The 23,133-nt window shown below is 34.5% G+C and overlaps 1 protein-coding gene across 1 annotated transcript in view; it reads right to left on the reverse strand.

Moving 5' to 3' along the window:
• DACH1 (dachshund family transcription factor 1) overlaps positions 1-23,133 on the reverse strand; it is a 352,682-nt gene that overhangs the window by 92,695 nt on the left and 236,854 nt on the right. The window contains exons 4-7 of the mRNA XM_039714612.1: positions 21,534-21,689; positions 20,834-21,006; positions 9,129-9,264; positions 6,751-6,885 (exon numbers count right to left, since the gene is read on the reverse strand). Coding sequence (XP_039570546.1) covers positions 6,751-6,885; positions 9,129-9,264; positions 20,834-21,006; positions 21,534-21,689 — 600 coding nt within the window. The remainder of the gene's footprint in view (positions 1-6,750; positions 6,886-9,128; positions 9,265-20,833; positions 21,007-21,533; positions 21,690-23,133) is intronic.

Raw genomic sequence — 23,133 nt, forward strand, 5'->3', positions numbered from 1 at the left:
GAAGTCTCAAATGAAAGACATTCTTAAAATTTTGCTGTGACCTCTCTTTTCTGTAACAGTAACCACTAGAATAAAGTGGTATAAATAAAGCCTAGTAGATAAATTTTCATTAAGACAGGGCATTCACTCACATGAGTTTTCTGGAAGAACATGTATGACTCCATGCTCCCTTTAAATTCACAAAACAATTATGTGTTTCTTAATGTCTTCAGAATTTAGTTCTAGGGCAGCTAGGTATATAATGCATCCTTTTGTTCTCCTGCAAAAAGTCAAACTAGAAATAACCACTTTAGAGAAACAGAACCATATTTGATCACCCTCATGGAGCTATGGGACATATCCTCTCACAGTGGCTTCTTTAACTTCATTCCCTGTAATATATTTCTCCTATAAGTAAACACTAAGGGAACTGATGATTTGAAAACTTCAATGTGGTAGCATGATAAAAAGGCTCTTTCTAGCATTTTATAAATAACCATTATGTCGTTCATTTGAGAATTCATTAAAAATATTAAAATGAGCATGCAAATTATTTCAAAGGGGTGTATAGTTCCTCTCCACTATATATACAATAAAGACCATAAAAAACTAAAGACCATTCTAAGGTCTATGCATGAAGGATACATAATGACCATTGAAAAGAAAGTTGGGGAGGAAAAAGAAACAAAAGAAAAAAAACCTTTCAGAACTGTTTGGGGCACAAGACACATAAGAACTGTACATATAGAGCTGTTTCAATAGATTGAAAATACATCAGATTTTGAGCACATGTAACTCATAGGAGCCTATTCAGAAAATCAGACATGTCCAAGATTCATGTGAGTCACTGTAAATGTACAATAGTCAGTCTGCATATGTGCAATTGGGCTGCATTGAGCCAAGTTATCTGGGCATGTTTCAGAAGTGATGTGCACATATCCATCAAGTGAAAACTGCACAGCATATCTCTCATAAAATGTGTCAAAACTACCACTACCCCAGCAGAATAAAGGCCCCTAGTAGCAAACAAGTCTGCAGAGGAATGTCATTGGAGGATGACTTGATGAGGGTCTATAGAAATAATTTTATCTGATTATTTGCACTGAAAAAAAAGCTTTCAGAAGGTTGTACTACCTTTGCACTCCTTCCTGCCTACACATACTATTCATACACTGCTCAATAATATGAAAGGCTTCTATGTTTTCTATGCAATAAAAACAGATGTATTCCAGCTACTTAGCAAAAAACAATCCATTAAGAAAAAACTTCTGATTTTATTTTTCACCTTTATAATCCATTAACTGTAATAACTTTTACTGTACTTTTAAAATCCCTGAGCCTCTCAGACTGAGTGAAAAGATACACCAAAGTGTAGAAAGGTTATCTTGGTGATACTGGCTTTAACAAACATTTAATTTAGCAGATTTTTATTATATTATCTGTCATAGGTCAAAAATTTGACTATTATCTTTTAAGGGTTTGAAAAGTCCCACGAGATGTAGAAAGCGTGAACTCAGTATCTTAAGGATTTAAAAACTAATCTATTAAGATTTAATAGGTAAGATTTAAGATGTGAATTCAGAATGTAGACTTAAAATGTGTTAACTGCAAATGTATTGGCATGCAGAAACCCATCAAAGTATAATAATATTCTTCTTGTTACATTAAAATGCACTATTCAGTCAAACACATATATTGGTGAGTATCCCTCTGTGATTGTGCACCCATACAAAAATGAACATTAAAAAATATGTTTACACAAGCAGCTGGGAAGCAGAACTGCCAATGAAAATTACTCTGTACATCAACTGGTAAGTACTCTCCTTAAAAAAGGGCTTTCCCAGAAATCTAACTAAAATTGTAACAGACCAGAATTTAAGCAGACCAGAAACAGAATTTAAGCAAAGGTCTGGATCACTTGCTTGATGACTTTGTTAGAGAACAGCTCAGGCTGAAGAGAATGGTGTTGATGCTAAAACTTCTTTTGAATCTTTCATATTTATAGAAACATATTCATGTGTATTTCTGTATTTGTTAAGGTGAATAAGCATGTTATATTTACATTGTGTGTGCCTTGTAAGAGGATTTACTGCTGATAATACAAATGAATATCTAACTATATAGAATGGCATACTTGTCATTAGTCCTCTTTTTGATGAATGAATGCTAACAGGAAAATCCAATCCTAACTTTGGAATATTTAAATCATTTTCCATTTTTAACTGAGGATTCTTTGAAATTTTATTATTCTCTTCTATAAAATATTAGCCAAAGGTCTAAGACTGATGTTGTCTCTACAGGGGTACATAAAATAAAAAGAAAAACAAACCAAGGGACTTTTTCATATGTGAATTTGATAAAATTATACCTTAATTGCTGCTGTCAAGAAGCAGTTATTGTTGATTACCTGAAAATTACTTGTGGAATTTCCATTAACATCATAGTTTAAAGCTCTTCTGAAAGAAATACTTTAACTTGTTTTGTGAGCATGGTGAGTATTTTCTGTTTTGCCATAGAAAACAGCATACATATTTTCAGCAAGAGAGTGTCCTTCCCATAACATCTCAAATAACATATTCAATTGAAAATGTAAGCATGACATTCAGGCTTTATTTGCTGTTGGTGTCTATCTAAAAAAAAACCAAATTGATGGAGACAGAAAATTCTAATCTGATGCCCTAAGGCCAGATCCAATAAAACACTTAAGCATCAAAATTTGGTGCTAAAGCAACTAACTTTTCAGTGGCTGTCCCCCATAAAGGAATCTTGGGCTGAAGTGAGCTGAGTTTTACACTCCTTTACAGAGTACAGAGTAGGTATTGCTAGGCAGGTACCAATTAGGGGTACTACAAGCAGCCACTGCCTCCAACATGACCCAAAAAAATTGAATGCAGCTACCTGGAGCTAGTAAGTAGACAAACACTGTCAGCAGGACTAAGCTATAAATTACACCTTGCAGACCCAATACAACCTGAGTCCAGGTCATGAGGGTAAAAGGATGATGTTAAAATATACTTCCCTCTTTTACAAAAAGCACAGTGATTAAAGATACTGCTCAGGAAATGTGCTCCACATCTCCAAGTATAGTGTGTTTGACTTCTAAGCCATTGGTTATTTTGAACTCTCTTTTTTTGAAACACTTCAGATCAATGAGCAAAAAGAGGATCAGGATTCAGCAGTCTAGTCTTTTTTGTTCTCCACTAGTTCCTCTTTCCTGTCCTTAACAGATAACATTACTGAAGAGCTGAACAGGTATTCAGCTCCATAAAAACCACTGAAAATCTGCTTCTCAAAGCTTCAGACTGGGACGTCTGCAGGATGTCTATGTAAGCTGAAAAGGATAAGTGATGAAATGTACCTCACCAGAACTGAGGGACTAGAGTCTTTGTGTCACAGAAACTTGGAAAGACTTAAAGTCTTCTCTTAACATAGAAAACTGCATGGACCTTTTCTAATATGAATCCCATACTTCACATAAGCCCTTCTCGTTAAATCTGACTCAATAAAAAACAAATTAACATCATCAAAGAGTCCATAATTATAGATTACAAAATTAGATGCTTGATTTTGGTGTCAAGCACTTGAACTAACATTGTGTACTTCAACTTACCTCATACTTCCCAGGACCATTTGCAGTTCTGGAAATGCTGCTGTCTTCTGATAAGCAAAGAAACTTTGGAAATCTAGGGTAATTGATCTCTTTTGGTAGAGATGATAACATTGAGTGATGTATGGACTGTGAGGCAGAAGTGCTCTGCTGTCCTTCTTTGTCCAGACTAGGAACCTCACTGGATCACAACACAGCCCTAGCAAACCTAAGTATTCCTCTTATGGAACTCAGGGAATGAGTGGAATTTCACATGTGTACACTGGGTCTTGACCCAGCATGAAGCTAGTATGCAGCCAAGCTGCACACCTGGATTAAGCAGCTGGAAAATGTCCCCAGCACCTATGTTTTATATATGGCCATTGACAACAGAAACTCTTCCAGTTTTCCTGCAACAAACAATGACCCAGAGCCTGACGTGAACTTTCTAGTTTTAACAGAAAGATCCATAGACAATCATTTGATTGTTGGTGTCATAATAATAAAATAATAAACCTGACTTAATGGAAGGTAACGTCACTCAGAACTCCCCTATCAGAACCTGAAAATATATTTTGAATACAGTCTAAAAACAAATAATGATAAAAATCCCAAAACACAAACAAACAAATGAAAACCCAAAACAAACACAAAACCCAAAACAAACAAACAAAAAACTAAAACAAAAAGAAAAATGAAAAAAAACCAAACAACCCCCCCCCCCAAAAAAAAAAAAAAAAAACTACACAAGAGCTTTACTGGTAGCTTGAACCACTAATAAAATAAACTAATTTTTGTCATTAATAGTAATTCTTGCTAGATTTTGAACAGGAATACATGTGATCTTAGAAAGACTTATTCAGTTTGCCAATGCCATTGTACTGTTTCTAAATGTATTACACCATGTTGTGTGAACTGGGTAAATTAGCTCCTTTGTGCTATGTTTCTAACAGGTAAATGGCATTTTTCTCCCATATCCAGCTCAGGGATCAGGTCAAACAAATGATTCACCTCTCTGACAGTCAAAATTTGGTATGTTGATCAGTTACCTCTGTTACTACTTTGTTACCCCTTTGAATTATCTTTTGACTGTAAATAAATTCTCCCTGACCTCAGATAACTTCAGAGATTTTTCATATTTTTTTTTTTTAGTGGAAGAGGAGACAAAAAGAGAAAAGAAAGGGCCTTCTTTACTAGTAAGAATTTTCTAGGTTCTACCAGGTTTTATTAAAAGACAGTTGCACTTTGTATATCTCTGCCAACAGAAGTCTTAGAAGAAAACACATTAATTTTTAAATGCTTCATACTTATTTAGAACTTTTGACTCATTTAATTTCCTTCCTTCCTTCCTTCCTTCCTTCCTTCCTCTCCTCTCCTCTCCTCTCCACTCCTCTCCTCCTCAGCTGATGAAGCTAATGATGTTTTAACAATAAAAGTGCCACCACCTGCATGTGTGTTAGCATTTTTAAATATGGTCACAGTCTGACTGATTTCCAAGGGTAAAACAGTTTCAAAACCTGACTGCAAGCTCACAGTGATAAAAACTAGATAATTACTATCTCCACAAATATCTGTAAATCAAATCACTTGTTTTAATACAGATTAGATTAGTACTAAAGTTACAAGTTTGATATGAGAGACATGATAAATGTAGTCATGACAGAAAACAATTTTTAATTTAGTAACCCCTATCAATCTAGATAGCCCATGAATATTTACCATTACTTCAGTAGCTGGAATAGAATGGGGGGAAAAGAAAAAAAAAAAAAGAAAAAAAAAAGGAGGTTTGACCTAAACATGACTGAGGAAAAAAGAGAATTCTCAGCAGTTTTACTGAGAACAGATCTTGCAAAGACTGGGAAAATACATTTGGGATAGCATAATAAAAAACAAAAACCCTTTTAAAAATTGAATGACATGCAAAAGTACTGCCATTCTTAATATGTACTTCTCTTTGCAGAACTTACCAGTCAGATTACAGTTAAACAAGTAACTTCAAAGGCTGAAATAAAATCATTTATGGAAATTCAAAACAAACCTATTTGATCACATCATACTTCACAGCAGGGATACAATTTGCAGAGGCTGAGTGAGGGCATAGTGTAAGCAAAAACAGGTTGTGTGTGCAATGAACCAAACTAAATGGTTTATATAAAAGAAATGTTGTTTCCATTAATTTTTCTGGTAATCGTATTAAAAACACCACCTGTCCAGAATAGAATTGTCCAGGTTTTAATTCCTTTTCATATCTCAGTGTTCAAACACAAGAGAGAGGAGGGATCACCTTATAGCTATTAAAATATGTCACAAAATGTCTTATTCTGAAATCTTCAGAGATACACCAGTTTCTCCAGCTCTGTTTCATTGAGTGGTTATTGTACCTTTTTCTCTTGTTGTGCTTAAAGAACTGACTTTTCTGATAAGCTTCAAGAAATTTTTTTTTCAAAGCATGCATTTCTTTTTAAGCCGCTCTTTAAAAAAATGTTTCCAGTCTATAAGACTAAAATTCATATATAATAAGCAAATAAAACATAAAATGCATCTTTCGAAATTCCACCACCACTCCACCAAAATCCCCTGTAAGAGCCCTGAACAGGAACTTGACTTTGAATACCAGCAGAGATGAAATGGTGTCATAATCAGCATAAGTGCATGTGGACTATTCACCTAGATCAAACACTTTGGTCATATACTCAATTAAATTTAAATCCCATTATATAATGTATACCAGCCTAATTTTATGCAATTCCCTAATTTAATGGCTTGGTATTAGCCTTTTTCGTTTTTGCACACATGGACTAATTTTCATGGTGCTCAGTCCCTCTGGGAAGTAGGTCATTAAAGTCAACTGGACGGAGACAGAAACTTAATACCTAAATAGTGCTGCAGAAGGGTCAGAGTGACAACAATAATGCAAAACAGTTTTTCACTCATGCTGCTTTGCAATATTTATGACATTTCTCCCTCATATATATAGATATATAAAAGTTAATCTTGGAAATGACAAAATAGAACAATAATGACAGTTATCTTCCTGCTACAATTTGATTTGTGAAACTGAAAAAAAAAATCAATGAAAGAAAAATCTCAATTAAGAAATTAAAAATCACATTTATATTAATATTTAGCTACCAGGACAACACTTGTTTTACACTGAAGCAGCAGAATTATAAAATTCATGTTACCTTTCTCAATGTGTATTCTTTTTGTCTCATGTCCCACATCATGACCAGCCAGATCACCCTCCTTAGGTCCAGGCAGGACATTAGGTGACAAACCCATCAGCATTTGGTTCATAGAGAGCCCGTTCTGATGGACAGCTGCTAGACAAAAGCACGGTAAGAAAGAAATCAGCTGTCATACTAACAACCCTCTTTTTTACTTATTTTACATAGTCTTCCTCTTAATTATAGAAGAATTCTAACAATCACAAAGTTACTTAATTAGTGCTATCAGGATCCACATAAAGTTTCTTCCTGTTATTTCTAGTTTAAAGCAATCAATTTTAAAAAGAAAGTTCAGTAACTTTGGATAAAGTTGGAGATTTGCAAATATGTTCTTGCTGATTTAACAAGAATTGTTAAATTTTTAGTTCATTGTACAAAATGCTTGAGCACCAACATTCCCAATATGCAGTCCCTAATAACTTCCTTAAATGAAGCATTGTGGCCTTTCAGGTGATAAACACTGTTTTTCCATACATTCTGTGCAACAGGAAAATTGCTTATTTGCTCAGCAGACAGGTAGAAAAGCCCTGTCCAACAGCTTTCAGAGACCTCATGAGTCTCAAGTACACCTCAGAAACTCATATTTCTATGCTTTTATTCAAAAAAAAATCTTTTCAAGAGGTTTATGCCATTTTTAGTAATTTTTTTTTAATATGGAACCCATATTCCTGTAGTAGTCATCTTATTCTGGCTGGCACCAGAAAAGATGTACTTAAGAATCAGGTGTGATGTTAACAAATCAGGTAGGACAGAAAAGACTTATCTTACAAATAAATACGTTATTGAAGCGATCCACTACTCAAGGAACTCTGTTATGTACACATGGAAGAAAAAAATGTGCAAATGTCCAACTCCTCTCTGTAAACTACAGAGTAAGCAGAACAGTACAATTTCCTTTTTTGTTAAAAAAAAGAGCAATTCCTTAGCAAAAACAATAAATATCTATCAATTAAGATTTTTGGGGTTTCTGATGCTTTGTTGTTTTGGTTTTTTTTAAAGAGAACAGTGGACAAGGGCTTCCTCAGTTATAAACAAATATACTATTCAATCAATTAAGAAAAAAATTTAATTCCACATTTGTGAGGGTTTTTTCCAGATCTTCACTTATGAAGTCTGCAGTGGGTTGATCCTGGCTGGACACCATGTGCCCACCAAAGCCACTCCATCACTCCCTCTCCTCAACTGGACAATGGAAAGAAAATATAATGAAAGGCTTGTGAGTCAAGCCTGGGGAAATAGACAGGTCAGAGTATATGGGATGCCAATTTAATCTGCTCTCTGAATTGTCCAAGTGATAAGAAAACAGAATTTTCAGCTTGTCATAGTCAGGCCTCATTTCTTTTCTTTGGTAAGTCATTTTTCATCACACACTAATGAAAGCTCTCTCATCTGAAGGTCAATGAAGAGTCATCTTCCTGATTCTACAGAGAGCCTGAAAAGAAGCAGCCTAAAGGACACGTGTTGCATCTAATCAATATGGCCACCTATTTCATACAGCTATTTCATGGCCTTCTATGTGTGTGCCAAACCCTCCAATTTCACCTACTAACAAATTCCATTGTGAAAAGACAATTTAAACACACAAAAAACCCGCAACAGAGCAGTATTAAAGGGAATGGACAAGTGTAATATGAATTTAAGTATATAGCCATAAAATAGTATGCATTTAAAACCTTAATTTCCATTGCTGCACTGGAATATCACAGAATTCAGAGTCTTTCCCATGCAATTTACATCCTGTATATGGAACTTTGATAAGAATGGCATCACTCTGGGACACCACAGTTTAATTTCAATCTGTCCCCTGTGAGCTATGAGGTGATAATATTTATTCTATCACATTTCTCACCATTAAAAAAAATTTGCATTTAAAAATTTATAAAGTATGCACATTTTTAATTTTTTTAACCCAATTCTTCTCTTTACCAAGCAATTCTACCACGTAAAATATTGCTTATGAAGTCAGATTCAATATAGAAATCAAAACCGAGTAACCAGATTAAATAAAATTCAATTTCTTTTAAAAATGTTTACACTATATGTATAGTTCTGAAACTAATCTAGCAAATTGCTCCCCACCTGCAATTCTGTATTTCATTGCTCATATGTTTATGTTTAATATGACATGATGGCAGTTTATATCAGTACCTGTTAATGTAGCATCAGATATTATGATACTGTAAACTGGGGAAGATAATGTTGGGAGATAGTTATTGCAGCTGAACTTCTGAACAAGAGACATATGAGATCTATTTACAGTGAGGGCATTTTGAGCAGAAAAACAAGCTCCACCTCATCAGTTTTAAAGTGGTGAGAAGGAGAAGAATGGGACCTACGGATTCTGTCTGAAGAGCTCTCGGTCCGCGCAGGAGAACTGGACACGCTGCTGCTTCGATGAGAGGATGGATGGCTGCCAGGTCTTCGGCCCTCTTCAAGAGAAGGAGCAGGAGAAGGGCTGTCTGGAACACGTTCCTAGAGCACACAAAAAGTCATTCCAAAAAATGGCAATGTTAAACCAAGTCCCTGTTTCCAAGCATCACTTCCCTAAACTGAATCTCTCTCCTAAATTACAACCTACTCATTCCCTGCTGATGTTTCCAGGATTTGCAGAGCATTCTCAAAGGAAACTTGGCAACTTTAGGACACTGGACTTTACATTTCACCGTGCAACGTGAGTACTGCTCATCCTATTAGGCTTTTAACTGCCTTCTGGACTACTCAAAAAATAAGAGGTTTGTTCACCTTTTTGTTGTTGTTTTGGTTTGGCTTTTTGGTTTGGTTGTTTTGTTTTTCTTGGTTTTTTTGCATTTTGTTTGTTTGGTTGGTTGGTTTGTTTTTGTTACTTGTGTTATCATGCAATTGAATTGGAAGCATACGTTTTGGGTTACAGATGCTAGCCTATGTATTTCTGCAAATAAAAAAAACCCAGCTACTGTTGTTTTATCTCATATTGACTTTTACCTCACATTTTAATTTCAAAGAGGCTTCTTGAGCAATGAGATCTTATGGAACTGTTATGGATCATAAAGAATCTATAACCTCCATTTAGTACCTATACCAGTAACATGACTGATGTAAGTCCAAATGTCTACTTTTACCATGGAACACAAACTTGGAATTAATCACATGTTCTGGATTAATGTGGCCATATCACTTCAGAATGGGGGAAAACCACCATTAATATTTTTCTATCCAGGGAGAGGCCTGGCAGGGTAGTCAAGAGGAGCTATGATGCACTTCAAGAAGTTCCTTGGTTTTGAAAACCAGAATGTAAGGACCGTGATGGTTTGCATTGCATATCCGCTATGTGAGAATTGTTAGTATGTAGCAGACAGATATATCTGTCTATTTACCCAGAACTTTGACACAAACAATAATCAAAGGGAGATGAGTGCAGAATAGTTACTTCTAGAAAATTTACTGTATTTTCTTGAACTTTCTTTTTATTGCTGAAAGTTCTCTAGACTCATTACTAAAGTATGTGAGAGTGTGGCTGTTTTGGAAAAATAGTGATGAAAATAATTAAATCCTATAGGGGAAATCTATTGGAAGGATTGAAGACATTAAACTAACTTATTTATTGTGTTTGTTTTTCTCCTTTTGATAACTGAAAACCTGACTTATAATGAAAAAAACCAAACAATGAGCCCAAACCACCAATCAACAAACAACTGCACACATTCAACTCACTAAAAGCTTTTGGTAATGAAATAATACAATTAGTACATGTTTGATAATACAAAAGAAAAGTGCATTGGAAATGCATTTTCTTGAAAAAAGCAGTACATTCCTTACACAGAAAAGTTCTTTTTGAGCAGTCATTTTATCATGCACAGTCACTAGATATTTATTTCTCTGAATGCATTCTTAAGAAATTTTGCAACATCCTCAACTACAGTAATCAATAGATTTGCTGAAGGTAAGTTTCATTAAAAAAATCTGCTGAACTTGAGATTCTGACTGCAAAGGGATTCAACGGGCATACTGATGGAGTGGAAGGAGATTTTTTAGAGCAATTTGCAAGACATTTAAGTGGATTCCACTTTAACAGTCTTAGGTTTTTAAGTCAAAAACCTTGATGAGGATAGCTTAACTGCATCCTAGCTCTGGGCTTATTATGACTTTGATTGTGTTTATATGTCCATGAACTGAGTATTCAAGAGGAGGATTATAATGCAGATGTTTTCAGAATGTAGAAGATTTATTTCTTTAGATTTAGGAGGATTTAAGCATGCACAGTGTACAGATTTGATATAAATTAGAACACGGTATATTTAATCATTCATTTAAAATATAATTTCACTGTTTGGCATACAATGTATTGTTCTTAGAAGGGTTTCATTAAAATGAAATCCAGTGAGCACATAAGATTTGAATACAGAGCTGCAGAGTAAATTAATTTATTTAAACAGCTTAATTTGTTTATCCTATTTATTTATGTGTGCTTTTACAGCACGTATTATGAGATGGAGCGAGCAAAAGGAATGCACAGGACAACGAAATATAATTACTGTACAAACAAAACAGATAATGAGTTTTATTCTTATATAATATGACATAGACAAAATCCATGAGAAAACTATATATCTTGGCTTTATCAATTAATTTGTAAAATACCCTTTAATTCCAATAAAACATTGGATTGAACTACACATAAATGCAAAATAAACCAATTTAGTACATTAACTATTGTTTTATATCCTTGCTTCATAGTTCCACAATCAGCAATCTAGTCTATAGCAAATATTTGTGCTTAAGAAATTCACTGCAATAATAAATGGCAATGCTATTAATAAAAAAATTGAAATACTCTGTAGTTCTAAAGAAGTCAAATTAATGGTGCTGGAATATCAACATGTCTTCCTTAACAGAGATTTTGTGTAGAAAAAGATTCACTTGGTTTGTAGCAAAATATTAACTTTAGACCCCATTTAACATTTTTCAAAAAAGGAAATGTTCAAAATTGCGTTCATTAAATAATGCAGATCAGAACTATTTTGTCACTTCTACAGCATGCCGCTTTCATACAAGTTACTCTACATGAAACAGCAAAGAAATAAAACTTACTGACTTACAATCCTGGCAACAGATATCACATAGGATACTGTCCACTGCCCAATATTTTTCCTAAAACTTGCCTGCTCCCAGAGGCAGATATTTCTGGAGAATCTGACCTGGTGTATAGCCATCTCTTGCTATTTTTTCCCTCCGTTTTTTGCTTCCCTATTTGTTTCTACAGACAGTCACAGGCAAAAAGTAGTGTGAACGTAGCCATCTCTTGCTATATTTTCCCCTCCATTTTTTGCTTCCCTATTTGTTTCTACAGACAGTCACAGGCAAAAAGTAGTGTGAAAATTTAGGTAAAATGGAAGAATTTAGCATATGGTTGACCAACGTTTCAGGATTTGAAGAGTCTCAGTTAGGTATGAGAAGCTTTACTAAGCAGCGGGCAACAAACTCTTAGGGGCCAAAATTGAAGCATTTCGTATCTTGGTGCTCTTCACAACTTGATCCAAATAATGAATCTTAAGTATTTAAGAATCTGGCATTTACCTCCTCCAAAAATGACCCTACCACAAAGAAATTTTCGCTCTAAGGAACTCTAACACCCTTTCTTGTACTCTTATTCCAGTGACAATTTACACACCCTCAATATCAAGTCCATTTCATAAATAACAGGCTTGTTCCTGTGACACTGAGTATTTTATTTTATGCTGTAAAAAACAAGTAAAAGATTTCAGTATCAGAGATTTTAACACATGAGATTGAGGTTATCTCTGGAATTAATATCACCCCAGTTTAGTTCCAGAATACTGCATATCATTCACAAAATCACACTGTCTCGGTCTCTTCAAGTAAAACAGGAGAGTTTTTATGTATTTATTAACATTTTTCTAAATTTCTCAAATAGGCAAATACTGCAAAATCTTATTCTGAAAGTTATTTTTAAGTAACTTTTTAAAAAATAATCTTTATACATCAGTAATGGTATTTAGAAGACCAGAAATACTTTCTTCCCTATACCACATCTTTTTCCATATAAGAGGTCATGAAGTTAATTATAAAATATTAATTTCTTTTTTTTGCCTATTTGTTGTGACATCCATGGGTGGTGATATCTTTCTATTCCTTACCATCTTTTTTTTAAGTGTTATTTTTATGCTTTTATATTGCTATATTACTACATATAATAATAACCTAAATGGTTACATATGTGCTCCCCATTGCAACCACACTGTTCTAAAATAAACCCTCCAAGTGTATATTTACAAACATGGATTTGTAAATATGTAGTTTCATACGACATTCAGTGTTGTTTCTCTTAACAAGAACCTGCATTACCCTCACCTTTTGGGGTGGGCTGTAACAGGGAGTAGTTTATTTTATTTCCAACCATTGTGGGAAGACACCTGTCTTCCAAGCCTTTTTGGTGGTAGAATTATAAAAATCACTTTTAAAAGTGATCAAAACACAGATTTCTTTCTTCAGTTCCTTACTGACTTATTTTGAACTTGTGTGAGATGTATTCCAGGAATAACTTTCTTGTAAAATGTCACATTTAATTTGACATTGCTTTAGCTGAATAAGTGTAACAAATTAGTTACTTAAGTACCTTTTGTATTTTCTGCAAACAGAATATTTTATTTTTACAGTTTAACATTTTCATTCCACTTTAGTCAAAGACACTATGATGCTCTAAATGAACACTTAGACTCAGGAATTGCAAAATTAACTGGCTAATAGTTAATTATTTCCTAACTTCCTCAGTCACTTCTATATGTGTGTTATCAAACTGACTATTTCCTTATCTGCATAATATCACTGGCTTGCTAAAGATCTTGCTAACTTCACACTGATGCACACGACATCTTTCTCAACTTGTTCTTACAGATCCACTTCTAATTCCAATCAAAATTCAGGAGTTTCAATGTTTCGTATTGTCATTAATGGCACTATTATTTTAAAACTCGGACATCTTTCTTATGAAGAAAATCCATGATGTTTACATAAGATGTTTTCTCTCTCCGTGAATACCTTGAACTTATTTATCTTTTGGACCAATTGAAGTTAATTTGATTTCCATTATACTTTTCACTTCTGCAATTTTTCATTGTACCTACTTTGCTGTTCCCATCACAAGAATACTGACAACTGAATGCATAAAATGATGAAAGGGATCAACTGACAAGAAGACTGAATTGGCTTGATTTTTAGTGTCCTGCTTTCTACATGTGTTATTACAGCAGAAGTTAACTGACAGGAAGCCAAACAGGAGACTTCCAAGTAATCCTTTAACAGTACTTCCCCAACAGGAGATCTAATCCTTGGAAATCATGAACAGTACATAAAACACAATGACCTAGTCAGGAAGTGGGTGTCAATGGATAGGGCCATTACAGAGATTAAAAACAAGCAAGCAAACAAAGTCAATCCCTATCATGAGAAGAAATAGCTTGGTTTTGCCTTCACAATGAATGTTTCTTCTAACAAACAAAATATCCTTCAAAGGTAATAAAAAATTCCCATGCAATATGCAAATACATAGACATGCAAGAAACTCCGTTCCAATCAAATTAGTAACTCCTTATTGGTAAACTGGACACACTTTCTGATTTTTTAAAGTTTTTTTTTTTCTCCCCTTCTGAAAATCTAGCCTTACTTGAAAAGTAAGTTTAAGAAGCCTAACTAGGATACATCCCTCAAAGTAAATCCAAATCACACAGGTATTATGTCCTAGAAGTCAGCAATATGAATCTTGTCCCTTGTATCTGACCCCATGGTCATTTTGCATCAAGTAGATTTCACACTACACACATAGCTCCCTGTTACACATGAGAACACGCACATTTCCAAACAAAGTTTGTACTGCTTTCTATGTGTCATGTGTAGATACCTATTTCACATGCCACAAGTTAATTCATATGAGCTTGCTGTTATTAGCTTCAAACTGCACCTCAGAAACACACATGTTAAAAGAAATAATGATCCCATATTATTATAAAAACCGCCATGATTCCAAGCTACAGCCTACCATATTTAGTTAAGATCCTCTAAGGTCATTCTATAAAAAGTGTATTAAAAGTTAAAACAAATAATATTAATCATATAGATAGAACTAATTAATGAGGTGGAACACAGTGTCCTCTAATATAAAGACAGTTAAGCCATAATAAAGAAGGTCAACTATACTTTGACCTAAGATCTACTCATTCGAAATTAAAACAAGAAAAAGAAGTGTGCATATATACAAGTTATTCTAATGTGGAGATTATCTCTACTATGTCCAAGTTCCTACAAATTAGATATCATATTCTCTGCAGCTAGGATAAAATTAAGTGTTATTTGATTTACATTATACTTAAAAATTTATAGGTATATTCCAATTTTCATGTTTGGTTTCTTAACTTGTAAAAGCAGTTGTTTTAAGAGCTGATAGTCCTATTTTTATTCCTCAATGTTTATTGTAGACCAATTACATTTTATTATTTAAATGGCCTAAATCAAATTTCTCCTTACATAAAGAAGGAAACTTGATCCTACATCACGTATCAGATAAAGAGGAAATTAAAGTAGCTTCCCTCTTGCACTTTTACACAATCAAGAAAAGTACTTTAAAGTAATGTTAAAATTTCTATTTTGAATGCACAATGCACTAATGTCTCTAAAAATAGTACGTTATCTGAAAAGTCAGGTGTTTTTCAGGTTAGGCATACAAAAAGGATTTTTCTGCCAATTTGGAACACAACCAATTTTGTTCTCATTCCATGTCTGTAAAGGCGTACAGCATATCCAGCTTCACAGGAATGCTGCCACTGCCTGCATAATGCTTTTCCAGTAAGACACAGAAGTGTCCATAGAAAACTTCTGCCTTCAACACAGGATTCAAGATTCAGTAAACTTGCCCTTTTTCCTCTTAAAACCTGTTTCCTTTCAGGTATGCTCTCTGGACTTGCTTACCACCAGTCTGACACGAGACATGAAAATGTACTCTGTTCAGCCATTCCTGTACAGCAGGGATGTATTTCTTCTCTTTGGCTATTATTTGGACTTTTTGGGAAAAAATCACAGAAACATATGAGTCTGAGTTGGAAGGGACCCAGAAGGACCATCAAGTCCAGGTCTTGAGTGAATGGCCCTTAAGGGGATTGAATCCATGACCTGGGTGTTATTAGCACCAGGCTCTGACCAACTGACCTATCTATCATAGGCAAAAAAAGATAGGAACATTAAATTACATCAATGTGAACACACATACTGCCAATGAAAAATGAAAAAGTGAATGAATTCCAAAATAAAATTTCATGTCAGAATAGTCCTATAAACAGAGTTATTCTAAAAAATAAAACCTGTCAGCAGCTACCTTTATTAAATAAGTTTACAGTAAATTTCTGGTATTGGATCAGAGGAATATATCTATTTATATATAGATAGATTCAAAAAAAGGTATAAAATAGTGTCACACAACCAGTGCTGTGATAGATATGAAGGAATTAGCAAAGTTTAGTCTGATATATCCATTATGCAATGGAAAATTACTGCTGTCTCCACTTTTTCATCTGGGCATATTGGTTTCTTCTGCTTTATTCTTAATTCTTTCTATAAGTATTAGTCACATATGGATAAATTGCAATTTTTGATTCTGGCATGCTGCTGCTCTGTTCTAACTTTTACAGTGTAATTTCAAGTTGCTATTAATATAAAGTATGTCCTTTATATTTTCATATATCTTTCTGCTGAGTGAAAAAAAAATTGATGTAGTGAAACTGCTAACAAGCTGAGCCTTTGAAACCATGGGCAGGTGATGAAAGCCACTTCATGTCTAAAGCATCCCCAGGTCACAGCTGTCACACTCACTGCAATTCATTGTTGTCACAATCTGCTGTCCCTGCTTGTTGTTGCTCTCCCCTTATTCATCCAACTCATATATCTAAACATTCCATTACAAAAAGACATCTAATGTTCGTCTCATGTTCGAAAGGGCACAACACTCTTCTGAAATATAATTCTGAAGATTTTAGGGCTCAGAGTTCACTGCCAAATCTAAGGTGTTGCTTTGTAAGGCTTCCCTTGTAATTTTGTCTTTGTCTCATCTCCTGAATGCAGCAGGATAAAATGTTTAGTTAGTACATGATCTCAGCTTTATTCCAACATCTTATCATGAAGAAATGAAATATTGCCCAGTAATAGAAAGGCATTTGAAGCTTTGTGAGTTTAAAGATAACAGCGCTGGCTGTGAAGTCAGTGAATTGGAAGGAAAGGTCAGCAAGTCATCTACTGTGGCACTGTTCACAAAGGCAATCCTTCTATCCAATGAACCTGGTTGTTCATAATCTGAAGACTTTGATTTTCTAAGACTTAATTTTGTTCTTTGTTACTTAATTAGATATGGTTACTATTGATTTACTTTTCCGTGTCGAAATTTCTCACAGGCCTTCTAACTTTCAAGAAGACTTTACTCTGGCAAACATGCTGTACTCTAATTTCAAATCTATGCTGTTGTTTCAGGTTACAACTACAAACTCTGAGATGAATGATTTAAAAACTTTTCAATTTGTGGAAACATTGATACTAAGGAGAAAATACTTCAGTAAAATTAGGGTTAAAAAAATGAAGCAAACCATAAAGAAAACAAAACCAAGATGTCTGAAATTAATAGCAATAAAAAATGGAAACTATAATTCTAATAACAAACAGATTCATGAAAGAGAGCAACTGCCCTATTTATCCATTCCTGTAAAAATAAAGTAAAAGGAGGTTTGACCTTCTCACTTACATTTATTCTTGAAGATATTTATTTTGATTGTAGTATAAGTTATTATTCATAAGCATTACACTGCCAGCACAAGGTTCAAGAAGTATGGTGATTACAGTTTCCTGCTCAACTACACAGTACATATAATTCAGTGGACACTAAAATCACAGCCTCTGACTACGCCTAGAGAAGAACAGGTAAATTGCCAGTGACATTATGTCCATCCTCATGGGAAGAAAATCACCTAATAATGACCTCATGCTTTTAAGTTGGTGGGGTTTATGTTTCAATCCTGTTAAGTATTAAAAAATAGGAACATAATTACTTAGCTGTGCTACCTCTATCCACATGACCATCTCCCTCTGCAATAGATAATAACAGAGGATATAAATCTAGACATATGTTGTACCAAAATGAGGCTGAAGGAATGAGTAGGAAACAGGAAATTCCTTAGCCCTTATAGTACTGTTGAAATAACTATGTGCAGCAAGATGTTACATTTAGAAGTGAATTCTGAGTGATGGATTAAAACTTGTGTTTATGGATCCACCTGTAGTAGAAATTAATTGTGAGCAATAACTTACAGACCTTGACTGAAGGAGTCACGACAGCACTTAGGTAATGCCATGCTCTATATAAAGGACCCAAAATCCTAAATTTACTAGTGCAAACTTCTTAAGAAATTTGTATTTCATCCTCGTATGTGCACACTTTTCTAAAGAGAACTTAGGTTAATTTGGTCATTTAAAAACATTTCATTGAAATCCACATATTTTTATATTTCGGTTATGTGCAAACCAGATGGGAACATGAAACCTGGTTTGTCAAATAACTTGCACAGGATGTTATGCCAGGAGTTATGCAAAAGTTGGCAGCTACAATGAATATTTAATTAGCACGGATATGAGAGCTGAATTTTCAAAAATGACATTGATACATACTGTAGATTATTAATACAAACAAATGCTTGAAAAAGCAAACTTTTGGAAAGAAATTATGATTTTCTAGTTACAATGTTCTGATAGAATGTTTCAGAGAGCCTAAATTGCTAGGTACTTTCAAGGTCTTCACCTAGCTTATAAGAGATCTATCTCTGCTAAAGGAAACAGATGAGTTGCAAAAATGGACTTGCTAAGAGGTAAAAAAACCCCAGGATAAGGAAAATTTTCTGGTATGGGACTGGCCACAGTTATAATATACAGAGTCACGTGATGACAGTATGTCCCTTTCAGAGTCCAATAGTTTTAAACCTACTCGACAGGTTTAGATCACATGAGCCAGAAGTACTTCTCAGTTAAGTACATCCTGGGTCCAGCAATGTTCCCATAATGGGGTTAGATCTGTCAACAGAGCAGGACCTGCTTTCCACAAAAGGAAATCATTTTTACATGGCCTCTGAGATATGTTGTACTCCAATGTACCTGACTGTGGTCACTGGAGACAAAGATAGTGCTCACACTGCAATCTGCTCCCATAGACATATTTAAATGTAGGCCATGGCAACTTAAGCAGTTTTAATAGCTACAACTAACATGTAAATCAGCTTTACAAGCTAGAAGTCAGCTTGTTAAAGTTTAGAAACAGAAGGTTAGCAATGCTCATTAAGGTGAAATTTTATACTCTTACATACGAAATAAAATAGCTCATAGAAAAAGTAGGGAAAATAGCATGAAAACAGTGAAAACAAACTTTTGATGGCACAGTAATTCATATGACAGGTGCCATTTAGCATGTGCTCCATCTCAATCTTCATTTTTTAGATACCCCAGTAGGACCAGTGGCAACCGTTCCAATTAAGAAAATAAATTTAGAATGAAATAAAGCACCACATGTGTTCCAGAGAACATTAGTATCATGTAAATCTTACTAAATACCAATCAACTAAAAACAGGAAAATAGAGATGCAAAAATCACCATGTAATCAGTTAGTCAGCAGCAGAGTGCTTATGTCCCCAACACAGGGGTAAGATGGAAACCAGGGTAGGATCTAGTCTTGTTGGCACACCACTTAAATAAGCAATTATTCTCAAAACAGTATCTTAACTCCTCATGTCAAAATGGTGAGAAAGGGATGTCACTGAAGGCCCCCAAAGGAGACCTTAGATTTGCAGGTATAGGTGACTAAATTAAGACATCAGATCATATTTTTGTAGGTCAATAAAAACTTAGATTTGTTGACTTTTAACTGAACAGTTCTTTGCAGTTCTGTGCTTGTTAGGTTAAGAAAGAAAGGTGCACCAGTATGTTGAATGTCTTAATAAAGTCAGACTTCTTTACTTTACTTAAACCATCATGAACTTCAAAACTTTTGTTACTCCTGATTTGAAGGTTCAAGAGGTTCTAAGGTAACCTAATTTTTGTCAAAGGAATTGCATGAATGGACTGATTTCCAACACAGCCCTGAAAAACTACATAAACTTGCTTTTGTGTGTCTATTTCTAAAATACATTAGATAAAAGAACAAAAGTTTGTGTACTTTCTTATTTGTTAGAACTAAAGAAGGATAAGAGGCAAAATGTAGATATCTGAATAAAGATCATGCCATAATTACCTAATGGTAACAGGGAAGTGTCTTTTTTAATGAAATGCTTTAAAATGAAAACAGATCACCTTCAGTGAAAGGATGAAAAAGTTCCATGCCTCTGGTAAATGCCTCTATAACCAGATTAATTTAATTAAAGGCTACAATCAAAACCTAAAACAGGCAGACAAGTTCAGATATCAGGTATTTTTGAGATATCCCTATAATACTACAGTCCTGGCCTGCAGATTACTGGGACTGTTCTGTGCTACTTCATTCTAATTTGTTCTGGGATTTGGCAAATTTAGTTTCTGCATAGGTAAAGTATCAAACCTTTCAGCCTTCTTCAAATAATTTAGAGCATTTAAGTTCAAATGCTTAGATTTTAAAGTTAGAATAACAATCTCTTCTAATTTAAGAACAATTTTTTCCATTATATTTCAAGAAACATTAGATTACAGACTATGAAATACGAGAAAAAGACAAAGCTGTGTATGAAAATGCTTCAATTTGAGCATCTAATACTCATTGCTTTAATACTGATTTTGAGAGATGGAGGGAAACTGAGATGCTAACAGTGGCCACCGGCAGCCTGTTGCGCTCTCAGAGTCACCACACTTAGTTTTCTTGTATTTTCTGACTTTATGACTTACCTTAGAACATCACCTATACAATCCACCTTTGCAATATTTATGGTGGTGGGGAGCAGGCTAGGATTTGGTGCCTTTTGGTTTGGTTGGGCTCAGTTTGGTCTGTTCTATAGTTACCTTAATAACAGATGTCTCCACCCTGGAGGGAGGGCTCTGCACTTGTGCTGCTGCTGCCATGTTGGCGATGGTGCTGAGGTGGTTCATCTGGCTCATTGCCATCGTGACAGAGGCTGGAGGTAGGCTCACGGGAATCAGCGGGTGGGGCATCATCATAAAAGGAAGTTCCAACCCTGTTGGGGGAAAAACAAGGAAATAGGTTTATGCATTTTCTCTTAAGCACTGTCTTCTTTTTCTCCTGATGGACAATATTCAAGTGACAGGTGACAAGATGGTTCACATTGCAGGAAAAAGCAGCTCTATGTCAGTTCTCTTCTGGGAGATGCAGGGGTGAATCACTAGCAACCATGGAGGGTTTCTAGCCACAAGGAGAGGCTATCAGACCTCTTTGTTTATATCTGTGTAATGTATGATATCATTGCTAAGCCATGGCCATTTATTATAGTTTTTGATATCTGCTGTAAGGTGCTTTAGCAATGCTTCATTATGCCACTGATGCACAGGTTAGTTATTTTCAGTATCAATTTCATTGCATGTATTTGTTCTTTATTGTCTCCACTTCCCCTGCTTAATACTCTAAAGGAAGTATTCCAGTATTCTGCACATCCTTGATTTTCATTGCCTATTTATATAAACACCAAAAAAAGAGACAGGAACTAGAAAACTGCTGATGTTAGTGCTGAAAGATGTCAACCCGTACCATTTGGCAGAAGGTGGTTCTGTTGAAGAGGGTTGAGAGGATGGCTAACTGGAACATTATGCTGTCCAGGCAAGTTGGGGTGGTTAACAGAGGCCTGTGATCCTTGGGTGGGGGGAGACTGAAGTTTTTCTTTATCCCAAGAACCATCACTGCTGCCTGTGGGGAATGAATATATATTATTTGGATGAATGAAGACTCCAAATTTTCAATTTCTGAATTTGGAAGCAAGGCCAGCATTCTAACCTTTTTTGCAATTAGAAATTTGTTTTTAATTTTCTTTTTTAATATGTGGGTTGGGGGAAGGACTTTAGGGTTGGGGTTTTTTTCCACCCTCTGAAAAATGAATGTAAGAATAACTTTTTTTAATTAAGAGTTAGCACAAACTTAAAGTATTAGTGTCGTGCTCATTCACATGAAGTCTGTGTATTGTACATACACTTTTCTCATACTTAGTAAATAAAACTATATACGGCACTTTTTAATATGTGAGAAAATATTTTTGCCTCCAAAATGTCTAACAAAAATACACCCTGTTATGCCAATTAAAATTTAAACTACAGTTATATTGTGTTCTATATTTCTGAATAAATAAACATTCTTTGAAGGAATTAAAATATTAATTTATTGAGAGCACCAACATGCATACATATATGCTTGGCTGATGATTCTATTTTGTATATTAAATTTTTATTTCTTATTATTAATATAAATGTGAGGGATTACACTTATTCTTGCAGTCTTCTGGTAGTGGAACAGACTAACAGCAAAGAAGAATGGGGACAAACAAGTATTGAGATGAGAAAGAATTAATTTCTCTGAGAAACACCTTTTTTCACTATTGCAGACTTCCTCATAAAAAATAACCATAGAATTAAATAAGATACAATTAAAGGACAATATGACACAGTCTGTATAAAGGACAATAATAATTAATATCTCATTATTAATTTGTATATTTATATGCAATGAAAAGGTTAACATCTTCCAACCTGACAAACTGTATTATTCTTGGTGTGTACTTACATATAGTGCTGAGATTGAGTGTATGTATGGTTATGCATACACAGTAATCTATACACTTACTGTATGAGTTTATTTACCATACACAATCAATAAACAATGTTTGCATATATTAATAAATATGGATATATGCATGCACTCTCAGCAGTATTAATATACCCATCAGCAATACATGATTGCTTACTTTTTCATGTAGAGCACAATTTCAACCTCCTGACTTTGAAAATGCCTACTATTTTCATGGGAGCATGTCTTGATAGGGACTTCAGGATCATATAAGTCAAGATGTATTCAATCTATGCTCAGTTTCTATTTACCATTATAGATTATAGCAAAGTACATATTTCTGAATGTTTTTCTACATATATCCTACTCATTAATGAACAACAGCCTGAAAAACAACAGGAACAACACTACCTCCTTCTTACTTCAGTAGAAAGGGGACAAGTCTATTAGTCTTGACATATTTTAACATCGTTTTCATTGGATGACAAAAGCACAGAAGTTGGTAGAATTCCAATTTAATTTCTCTAGATCTATTAAAAACCTGATTGTAAAAGCTGTACAACATAGTTTATAA

This window comes from Passer montanus, unplaced genomic scaffold, assembly GCF_014805655.1.
Source record: "Passer montanus isolate IOZ18808 unplaced genomic scaffold, ASM1480565v1 scaffold30, whole genome shotgun sequence".
Lineage (NCBI taxonomy): Eukaryota > Metazoa > Chordata > Aves > Passeriformes > Passeridae > Passer > Passer montanus.